This window comes from Paroedura picta, chromosome 5 (assembly GCF_049243985.1).
Source record: "Paroedura picta isolate Pp20150507F chromosome 5, Ppicta_v3.0, whole genome shotgun sequence".
In the NCBI taxonomy this organism is placed as follows: Eukaryota; Metazoa; Chordata; class Lepidosauria; order Squamata; family Gekkonidae; genus Paroedura; species Paroedura picta.
This window is the reverse complement of record NC_135373.1, coordinates 122,998,522-123,009,850: the sequence shown is the minus strand read 5'-3', so window position 1 is coordinate 123,009,850 and position 11,329 is coordinate 122,998,522. Positions and strand designations below refer to the sequence as shown.

At 49.4% G+C, this 11,329-nt stretch overlaps 1 protein-coding gene across 2 annotated transcripts; it reads right to left on the bottom strand.

The window, feature by feature from the left end:
- Positions 1-11,315, bottom strand: KIN (Kin17 DNA and RNA binding protein). Of its 2 annotated transcripts, XM_077340306.1 has the most exons (13): positions 10,990-11,306; positions 10,165-10,259; positions 9,248-9,291; positions 9,036-9,158; positions 7,452-7,633; positions 7,079-7,127; positions 6,600-6,657; positions 6,164-6,290; positions 4,606-4,656; positions 3,436-3,504; positions 1,500-1,599; positions 1,138-1,238; positions 1-312 (listed from the first exon to the last, which is right to left on the bottom strand). In XM_077340306.1, the coding sequence occupies exons 1-13, from the start codon at positions 11,101-11,103 to the stop codon at positions 250-252; spliced, it is 1,176 nt and encodes a 391-aa protein (XP_077196421.1). In that variant the 5' UTR covers positions 11,104-11,306; the 3' UTR covers positions 1-249. The 2 variants fall into 2 exon arrangements, with proteins under 2 accessions (XP_077196421.1, XP_077196422.1); XM_077340307.1 differs by lacking the exons at positions 1-312; positions 1,138-1,238 and having other exon boundaries at positions 1,501-1,595; positions 10,990-11,315.
- Positions 11,316-11,329: the final 14 nt, after the last annotated feature.

Below are 11,329 nucleotides of genomic sequence, written 5' to 3'. Positions count from 1 at the left end.
CATGGTGAAATGTCCCAGTTTATTAAGTGAGCATTTGAGAAATGCTATTCAATATCAAAACGTCCCAGCGTTCGTTAAGCGGCGTACACAGCAAGGTATCTCTAGTCCAAGGCGGCTTCCATGGAAAAGGTCCGCCGTGTTTGCTTGCATCTGCAAACAGACTTTAAAACAGGCGCTGGTGCAGCGGTGGTCACATTTCGGGAAACCTCCAAGTGGAATGAGTTTCAACAGTCTGTCGGCTTTTGCTGTTCAGGCCATTTTGGAGATGTCTTCGTACGGCACACCTTCAACACGGCTTCCCTTTTGAGGTCCCTGGAGCAGGAAGAGGTTTCAAAATAAGAAGGGGAACCTTAAGGCAGCCTTGCCTGATTTTTTTTTTACCAGGGGTGGGCAAACTGTGGCCCTCCAGAAGTCCATGGACATCTAGAGGGCCACAGTTTGCCCACCCCCTGTTTTTTTACCGTTGAGAAACCCCTGAAACATTTTTCAGGCTGTGAGAAACCCCAGAGGTGGCGTGATCAGGCAAAATATGGTTGGGAAGCTGAGCTGTGGACACGCCCACCCGGGGCTCCTCCCCAGTTAAAAAGGCCCCTCCCCTCCCCACCCTCTCCAGGCCCATCATTGGCCATTTTGAAAGAGGGGTGGGTCGGTCAACATGACCATATTTGGCAGGGATGGCCAAACAGTGGCTCTCCAGATGACCATGGACTACAATTCCCAAGAGCCCCTGCCAGAACATGTCAGAGTTCTCTCAGCTAGGAACCTCGGAAGGTAAGGGGCGGAATATAGTAAATTTATTTATTACTATTCGTGCCCACATTTAAAAACTTTAAAACATCAATATTATTCACACACTATCGCACTAGATCCAAGACATGTTGACGCAGGGATAAAGTGACCTAAGACAAAGGACCAAATGTTTTTTCCACCCTTCTTGAGGTCTTTCTTTGTGGCCTGATATTAAAATGCATTGATGTAAAGCTGCGAAAAGGATTATAAGAGGGTAGAAGGATTTCTAGGATCTCACAATTCCCCCCCCCCCAAAAAATATTTATTTCCCCAAATTCCCCGCTCATTCTTGCCCTGTCTTAGCCTGAGTGCCTTCTCATGTGTCTCATACGCTGTGGGATAATTTACCGTTGCAATGAGGATGGTTGCTGAAAAGGTTTTCTCATTTATGCCCTCCAAGGTAGCCTCATTGCCTCTGTAGACACCGTTTAAAATCAGCACCTTTTTCCCTGGAAAACAGAACGACGGAACAGAAATATTACTTATTCAGAATGCTGCTATGCTGTCTTTTGGGGCTCCTGACTGGGGCAAAGGAGCCCGAATCTAAAACAATAAAAGCAAAAAAGGAAACAAGCTGCTGGACGTGACGGCACAGAAGCTATCCCCGAACCGAACGGCAAACGTGCCAAGTACCAGACCTTTGCAGAATGCAAAAATATTTCGGAACAAATGGACCTCTCCCCCTTCCCCCCCCCGGCCAGAAGGATCACCTGGTGCTGGAAGCACCGTCTCCAGATGGGTCTGGTCAAGCTTCAGTTTGTCTCCCGAATCGATCAGCTTGACAACTGCCGTGTACTTGTTGATTACTTCCTGCCAAAAACGTAGACGTTTATTAATGGGAAATCAAACCGTCCGTTGGTCTGTTTGTTCTTTCCTTTATTTATATGTTTTTATACCGCCAACTCCCACACCAGCTGGCTCGTGGCGGTTCGCAACAGAATAAAAACATAAAAACATAGGACGGCAAGATTACAATCTCGCCGATAAATACAGTACAATAACCACAGTTTAAAAATGGACAAAGATTACAGGCATAACAGTTCCTACTGGACCCATGGTCCTCATTCACCCATTCCCGGCAATGTCAAACTGAAGTAAAGCTGGGGAGGTGGAGGGCCCCAGGGGGATCCAGATGCCACAAGGGTGGGGGGGGGGAGGACATAAAAACATTGAGCCTTGCAGGAAAAGTCCATCAAGTCCAACATCCCTTCTCATGGTGGCTAGCCAATTACTCTGGAGGTCCAGCTGCAGGGCAAAGAGGCGAATCCTTTTTCCTGAGTTTACCTCCTCACTCTGCGATTCACAGGCTTAGTGCCTCTGAAGGTGGAGGTTCCTCTCAGCCACCATGGCTACTGGCCATTGTTAGGTTGATTGTGAATCTAGCCTTTGAAAGGTGTTTGTTTCTGTGGTCATCATTATGTCCTCTGGCAACAAATCCCATATCTTTACCATTATCTGTGTAAAGTAGTATTCCCTTTTGTCCATTCTGAACCTACTGCCCATCAGCTTCACTAGATGCCCTAAAGTTCCAGTCTTTTGGGAGAGGGAGAAACATTTCTCTCTGCCAACCATCCCCACCCCCATGCATCATTCTAGAAACCTCCAGCATGCCCCCCTCCCAGTCATCTCTTTGCGATATTGTAAAGTCCCTGGCTCTTCAGCCTTTCCCCCTAGGGAAGGTGCTCCACCCCTCAAATCATCTTGGTTGCCCTCCTCAGGAATGTCCTTTTGGAGACACGGTGATCAGAACTGTACACAATATTCCAAATGTGGCTGCACCATAGATCTATACAATCTATCTGTGCTTAAAGGATCTAGGAGTCTTAGTAGATCATAAATTGAACATGACTCAGCAGTATGACTCGGTGGCTAAAAAGGCAAATGGGATTTTGGGTTGTATCAAGCAAAGTATCATGTCCAGATCATGGGAAGTGATGGTACCGCTTCACTCTGCTCTGGTTCTGCCTCACTTGGAGTCCTGTGTTCAGTTTTGGGCATCCCAGTTTAAGAGGGATGTAGACAAACTGGAACGTGTCCAGAGGAGGGCAACAAAGATGGTGAGGGGTTTGGACACCGAGACATATGAAGGAAGGTTGGGGGAGCTTGGTCTGTTTAGCCTGGAGAGGAGACGACTGAGAGGGGATCTGATAGCCATCTTCAAGTATTTAAAAGGCTACCATGTAGAGGATGAAGCAGAGTTGTTCTCTCTTGCCCCAGAGGGACAGACCAGAATGAACGAGATGAAATTAATTCAAAAGAAATTCCGTTTCAACATCCAGAAGAAGTTCCTGGCAGTCAGAGCGGTTCCTCAGTGGAACAGGCATCCTCGGGAGGTGTTGGGTTCTCCCTCTTTGGAGATTTTTAAACAGAGGCTGGAGAGCCATCTGACGGAGAGGCTGATTCTGTGAAGGTTCAAGGGGGCAGCAGGTTACAGTGGATGAGCGAGAGGGTTGTGAGTGTCCTGCATAGTGCAGGGGGTTGGACTAGATGACCCAAGAGGTCCCTCCCAACTCTGTGATTCTACGCAGGGGCATTAGAGGAACATTCTTTGCTCAAAAGAACCAACCGCTTTAACCGAATCCGAAATGTCCCCACTCCTGCCTTTGGCAACCAGCTCACTGAGAAGTAGACAGCAGAGGGATTCACCTTTACGACAGCCTTCTTTTTATGATATTTCTCGCCAAGTTTCTTTGTGATGATCTTGACCACGATTTCCTGGAAGAGAGGAAATAGAGAAGTGATCTTTACATTTGGGAGAGAGCATCATATGTGCCCTGACCTGCAGGGGTAGTCAACCTGTGGTCCTCCAGATGTTCATGGACTACAATTCCCAGGAGCCCCTGCCAGCATGCTGGCAGGGGCCCATGGGAATTGTAGTCCATGAACATCTGGAGGACCACAGGTTGACTACCCCTGCTGACCTGGACAGCCTGGTCATGCCAGATCTCAAAAGCTAAGCTGGGCTGGCCGTGTCAAGTGCTGCGATGGGAGACACCCCTCCCTGAAGGCGTTGGGATATATGCACAATCAGCCCTGTGCATGATTTAACAGCATACATGAAGAATACCCTGCAGGGGTCATTGGAAGGGATGTGTAGTTAGCATATTCAGGGACCCTCTGTTGCCCTATGCCCCCGCAGAGCTTTGCGCTCTGCTGGTGCTAATGTGCTGGTTGTTCCTGGTCCCAAGGAAGCTGACCTGGCCTCAATGAGGGCAGGGCCTTTTTGGTCTTGGCCCTTACCTGGTGGAATGAGCTACTGGAAGAGCTGCAGGACCCTGCGGGAGCTTTCTGCATTCTGCAGGGCCTTCAAAACAGAGCTCTTCTGCCGGTCTATGGTTGAGGCTGGGGTCTGAGAAGATCTGAGACTGGGGCCTCATACTGAGGTATGCCAGGGTCACCTACGGCAGAGGTTATGGCTCCCCTTCTCTTACCACTTCCCTATTGGATGATGTTTATTGGGGTGTGGGTGTGTATGGATTTTTACCGCCATGTTTCTAGATCTATGTATTGTAACTTTTGTAAAAATTGTAAAATTTGTGTCCTTTTTTAATTTTCAGGGGGTTCTATTGGCGTTTTTAATTGTGGACAATTGTAACCTGCCATGAGCCGATCTCGGGAGCGGTGGGAAATAAAAATTGTAAACGGTAATAGTAATAATAATAATAATCTCTGGCCTTTGGAGAGTGTGGATGATAGTGTGTTTAATCTGGGCAGCGAATGCTGGCAGGGGCTCATGGGCATTGTAGTCCATGGACATCTGGAGGGCCGCAGTTTGACTACCCCTGGCCAAAACAAACATTTGGGATGGTCACTTACGGGTTGTAGCCAGTGGTCCGTCCGAGATGATTTTTTCTTCTCTTCTTCAAACTGAGGGAGGAGAGGAGATTGGAAACGGTTCAGCTCAAAATCCGAAATGGACGTGTGATTGAGAAAGGAAAAAATCCCTGGGACAGCCGGGGAGGATCGCTTTATTTATTTATTTGATTTATATACTGCCCTCCCCGGGGGCTTAATCCTGTGATGCTGCCGTATTGTGAAACAGCCCCTCGGTCCATCCCAGTCAGTATCGTCTGCTGAAATGGGCAGCAGCTCCCTGGGGCATAGCCCTACTTCATTTGACAGACTTTCCCAACCCCTATTCTTGAAAACATAATGCCCCCTGAGAAAACAAAAGGGGTCTGCAACTAGATCGGCAGCACAGCATGCTGGGGGAGAAACAGTACTCTATCCCTTCCGTTTCCCTCTGCCCTGGAATCCTCAGCTACTCCCTTAGCAAGCAAACCAGGATCAAATCATCTTATGTTTACAGGATACTATTCTGAATGGCAGCATGTTATAGTGGTTAGAGCAAGCTTGGTCTAGTGGTTAAGAGTGGCGGCCGCTAACCTGGAGAGCTGGGTTTGATTCCCTGCACCACATGCAGCCAGCTGGGTGACCTTGGGCGGGTCCCAGTCCTGTTTGAGCTGTTCTCGCAGAGCAGTTCTGTAAGAGCTCTCTCAGCCCCCACCTACCTCTTGTGGTGTCTGCAAGCCACTTTGAGACTCCTTTGTGTAGTGAAAAGCCGGGCATAAAGACCAACTCTTCTTCTTGTCCTGACAGACTCAGATTTGGGGACCTGGGTTCAAATCCACCCTCTGGGCAACTGAGCTGGCAAGACGGTTTCAGAGGGCAGCCGTGATGATCTGCAGTGGAACACAGTTAGATTTGAGTCCAGTGGCACCAGAGACTGACAAGGTTTCAGGGAAGACACTTCTGCGAGTCAAAACTTCCATTGGTAAACACTTTTGCTTCCTGGAAGACCTTGGCCTAGTCTGCTGGCAGGGATATTGTCTGGCCAAACACAGGGATATTGTCTGGCTAAAACAGAAGAAGGGGAAACTATGGGGCCTTTCAAAGAGCACACATTCAAATCCACTTTCAAGGTACGTTGCCTCTGGATTTGAAGAAGAAGAGTTGGTTCTTAGATGCCGCTTTTCTCTACCCAAAGAAGTCTCAAAGCGGCTTCCAATCACCTTCCCTTTCCTCTCCCCACAAGAGATACCCTGCAAGGGAGGTGGGGCTGAGAGAGCGCTGATATCACTGATCGGTCAGAACAACTTTATCATCACTGTGACGAGCCCAAGGGCACCCAGCTGGCTGCATGTGGGGGAGCAGGGAATCAAACCCGGCTCCCTAGATTAGAAGTCCGCACTCCTGACCACTAGACCAAGCTGGCCCTCTGTGTGAAATGGCGGAATCTATTTGCAAACAGTCGCTGAACTAGACTGAAATGTCATTATTTAGCAAATGGTGAAAGTGCCTGATGTATTCTATGTTCTAAAGATCTACTAAACAGGATTCTTGGGGTGGGGGAGGAATAGGCTTTTCCTGGCACCTCAATGATCTCTTCCAGGGCTGTCTTCCTCTTCTTGTCCTTTGACTGCCCTAAGGCGGGAGGCGCTTCTTTGCGCTTCACCGTCGGTGCTGTTCCCGCCGTCTTCAGCCCGCTGGGCCCAAGCAAACTGCAGAAGAGAGGCTGCAGGTTAGTAGAGCCGCTGCAGGCCTTTCTAGGCAGGCCAGAAGGGGGGAAGGGCCCTGGGGGCCCTTCGACCAAGGAAAAGCAAGCAGGGGAGGGTGGCGGTGGTCAGCATACAGCATCCAGACTCCAGGTTAAGCTCACGGTGAGGCTTGCCTGAATAAACCCCTTGGCCGTGTCTGGAAGGGGCTGAAGAACATGGGAGCGGACTGTGCTATTAGATGGCATAGGGGTCTGTGTGGGGGAAACGAGCCTGAATGCAGGCGGGAACTGGACAAAGCAGAGAAGGACTCACCTGGGCTTAGGCTGTGGCCCTGTGGAAGTGCTCGCTCCCTTGTTCAAATTAAATACCACTAGAAAGAAAAAGAGAAAACCACTTTTAAAAATCATAGGACTGTTATCCAGATAATGCACAATTCGCTCATTGACCTCGGGCCAGGTTCTGCCGGCCTAACCTACCCCACAGGGCTGTTGTGGAGACAGCACCACTTTAGCCTGGACTTCCTTCAAATTGGTACCCCTCTGTTCCATCCCCACAACAACCCTCTGAGGTTGGTTAGGCTGAAAGCGAGGGGACCAAGATCACGCAGGGAGCATCCAAGGCAGAATGGGGATTTGGACTCGGAACTTCCAGATCTTCATCGGACAGTCTAACTAGTTCTGTGCGCACCATGAGAGCACTACGGGCCTAGCCCATGACAGTGGGATTCTGCAGGGTGCTAAGCGATCGAGTACACTTTCCCAGCAATGAGTAACGCTTCTACTTCTCCCTACCTTTCTCTTCGTCATTTTCTCGGTTGAGTTCTGTATAGACCGGGGCTTCCTACAAGAGAAAAATGAAAGGAATGCCATAAGCTTCTGTGAGTTTCAGCCTGCGCTGACATCAGCAGGGATGTGTGTCCAAAATTAGCCCAGCCAGTCACGGCTGCTGTGGATGCAAAGAATGCCGACAGCTGGTTGTCAAGGGCAGGCACCAGAAGGCAGAAAAGCCCAAGACATTTGAGCATCTAAGATTGGAAACCCAAAGGGAGACATCCAATAAATGTGACAGTTGCAATGGAATTGGGGCAAGGATGCTCTGTGTTTTTGGTGCTTGGGGAGCCATCGTGGGAAGGCCAAATCTAACCGTGGCCAGAATACAACCCACCTGTTCCTTCCCCTCCAAGCCTCTCCGGACTTGCTCCTCGATGAACCGGGCCGTCTTCTCTTCGTCATCCATGTCTTGCTTTTTCTTCTTCTCTTGCTCCTGCTGCCTGCGGATCGTCTCAGGGTCTCTGTCGATGTACTGGATGTACCAGCCCTTGGGGGTTTCGTCCACCTTGCAGAAGCCTGAAAAACCACATCGCAACCATTACAGTCTTGAGAGAGGCAGGAGGGGAGGAGGAAAGAGGTGTTGCCAAGGGTCAAGGTCCGGGTGCCTCTCTGGCCTGTCCCTGATCCAAAAGTACAGAGATTCTAGCCCAATTAAGAATGGCTCAGTGAAGAATGGGAGCCACTAGGTCCTCTGCTCAAAGCTTTCCTCTGCCACAAGTTTACAAGGTAGTCTTAGGCATGCCCCTTATCCCTCTATAATTGCTGATTTACGGATTGGATTTACGCTCGGCTTTCCTTCAGTCATGGAATTCCCATCAGCCTCTCAAGATGCATTCTTCCTCCTTGTACTGAGCCAAGCTAGACCTGCCTTGTGGCCGGCCCAAGGTCACTCAGTTAGCCTCACAGGTTGAACCGAGAGCTCCGTGGCTCAAAACGTATTTATTTCTACTCCATCTTCTCCGGCCACCGTGGTGACCAGAAGCAGCTGACCTCATTCCCCCTCTTCTCAGTTTCATCCTCCCAACATCCCTGCAAACATGGTTGCCAACTTCATGGTAGCAGCTGGAGATATGGGGTTACAAATGATCTCCGAAGAACAGCTCCCCTGGAGAAAATGGCTACTTTGGAAAGTGGCCTCTGGGCGGTTCTGCTACGTTGCACTCCCTCCCCTCCCCAAACCCTGCTCTACTCAGGCTCTGCCCCCAAAGAGAGAGAAGAGGAGCTCATTTTTTGGACCCTGCTTTTCACTACCCGAAGGAGTCCCAAAGCAGCTTACAAACACCTCTCCCCACTGCAGATGCCTGTGAGGTAGGTGGGGCTGAGAGAAATCTGAAAGAACTCCTCCACAAGAACAGCCCTAAAAGAACCGTGTCTAGCCCCAAGGGAATTGTAACTAGTCCGAGGACATCCAGCTGGCTGCCTGTAGAGGATTACTCACTACAATAGCCAAAATATCACCATACCGGAACTGAGAAATTTGGAAAGCCACGATTAGAATATATAAATCAATGTACCTGGTTGTTCTCATCAGCAAAACTACAAAAAATGTTTCTTTGTAAGGCTTCTATCCCAGAGGTTTGCCTTACAGCAGTGATCCCCAACCTTTTTATCACCGGGGACCACTCAACGCCTTTTACCGAGGCCCGGTGGTGGTGGTGGGGGGGTAGTTTACTCCTCTACTCTCAACCATTGCCCTAACGCTCTCTGATCGCTATGGTAATGTTTAAACATCCCTTCAAAATGAGATACAGACAGGCCACAACAATGAAGTGTGTTGTAAAGGGCTGGGGGGGGTGAAGCAAAGGGCCGGGGGGGGGGGGGAGGTGTCCTTCGGGGACCACCTCCAATTAGTCGAAGGACCACATGTGGTCTGCGGCCCACAGGTTGGGGATCGCTACCTTACAGGACATAAAATTACCTTCTCTCCCGAGCCACTTGGTAAAATCGGTCAGCGTCTCCCACTGGGTGGCGTTCATGTGAATGTGCTCTCGATGGCTGATGTATTCATTGTACACTATGTTATTGTGGACTCTCTTTGTTCCTGGAATGAGAAAGCGACACGGTGAAATGCAGACCTGCTGCTGACTGATTCATGAACAAACAAAGCATTGTTACAGCAAAGGGATTTACCAAAGCGTCTTCGGAGCAATTCTAAGAAATCATTCCGGAATTCCCTAAGGGAACACAAAAAAATAGTTTTAGCAATTTGGTCCAAAGGCTTGAGGAAGTATATGTTAAGGAAATAAAGAATAACAGCTTATTTTTATTCAGGTGGGCAAATAAAACAAAGTTTGAATACAATGTCCCCTTTAGGACAATTTTTTTGTGTATATGCACACTTCTTCAAATACATTATATATATGTGTGTGTGCACATGCGCACACATGTGCGCACACACACGTGCACACACACTCACTCATGCAAGCTTAAACCCAGCATTAAACTTTGTTGATCTTAAAAGGGCCCCTGGACACAAACTTATTTTCATGTAGAAGTGTGCTAGCTGTTGAGTTATACAGATGCCTTCATCAGATGAGAATGATACTGGCTTCACGAAACTCTTCATCAAAAGAACTACATGGACCACTGGTCTGATCCAGCGGGGCTCAAGTACAGAAGAAAGAAAGGGTAATGTAAAAAATATAACAAGAAAGAGAAGTGAAAGAGTAAAGCCAGTACTGTGGTGGCAGCTCCTGCTAAAACAGAGCCTGCTAATCTACAGAGCCAATCAGAAACCCACAGGCCCATCAGGACTCACCCATGTTCTAGAAATGCTTGGTGGACACCAGGAAAAGTATTAGTGCAAGGGTGGCCAAATGGTGGCTCTCCAGATGTCCATGGACTACAATTACCATTAGCCCCTGCCAGCACCAGAGCTCATGGTAATTGCAATCCATGGACATCTGGAGAGCCACCGTTTGGTCACCTCTGTATTAGTGGGTGCCATGGCGCCCATATTGGGAATTACAATTAAATTTTTGCCAAAAACATACCGACATCATCCCAAGGAACAGGAAAATCCAAACCAAAATACCAGTTGCACTCACTCTGAAAAGTAATCCATGAACTGCTGGGGATTTTCCGATGCAAGCAGCAGCTGCCTCTGGTGGGATTCGGACATGCAGTGGCATTTAAAGCCATTCTAGACAAATAAAACAATAGAAATGCAGTCAGCGGAACTAGCAAAACAACGTTGTTAAAACCTTCAATATGTACTTCGGCAAACTTGCTTTCCCACTGATATATTATAAGGTTCCCTCAGACAGTGAAAAGAGGAAGCTTGCCTGCACACGAAAGCTCACACCTTGAATAACCATTTGGTGGTCTGAAAGGACTCAAAATATGTTTTAGCCCCCCGTGTACTGGTTGGGAAACTTGTCTTTCATTGTAGCCGAACAAGTGTGCACACACACACACACACAAAAGCTCACACTTTGAATAACATTTGGTCTGAAAAGTGCCCCCGGACCAAGGTTTGTTTTCCTTTCTCCTTACACGTGTAGTCTGATGATTTCCGTTCCAATGTATCGGAGGATATGAGCCTGCCCACGGAAGGGCACGCTTTGAATAACACTGAAAGGTGCTCAGAGTTTGTTCTCTCCCTCTCTGAAATGGCTGAGGAAATGGCCTCATTGGAAATGGCAGTTCATTGGACCTGCCCACGGAAGGGCATGTTTTGAACAACACTCTGCCGGCCTTCAAGGACCCCCCCCCCACTCCAGCTCCAGGCCCACACGGGCGCCCCCCTGGAGGGGTCTGAAGCAGCCGACCCAGAGTTGGGGAAGACCAAGCCACTATCCGGGCCCTGCCCTGCTCAGGTATGCTGCCCCTGCCCGGGGAGGCTCCACTCCACCCCACTCGGCCGCTCTCACCTCGTCCCGGCACTGCTTCTGGCACATCTGGCAGTACCAGCGCAGCTTCTGCAGCCCCTTCGACTTGATGCGGTTGGCGATGGCCTTGGGGCTGAGGAAGTCCGTCTTGCCCATGCTGGGAAGCCAGGGGGGGAGCGAGAGGCGGCCCTGGGTTCGAGTCTTGCTTCTCTCCGGGAGGCCAGCTGGCGGAAAGCGGAAATGGCCCGCCGACTCTTCTCCCGGGTCTTTACAGAGACGGCTTTCCTGCCACTCTATCTCTGAATCTCTATGTTCCCCCTCGCTGTCTGGGGAGGAGCGCCACAACAGGGAGGTCGCTCTAGCCCGAGGACTCTATGGAACC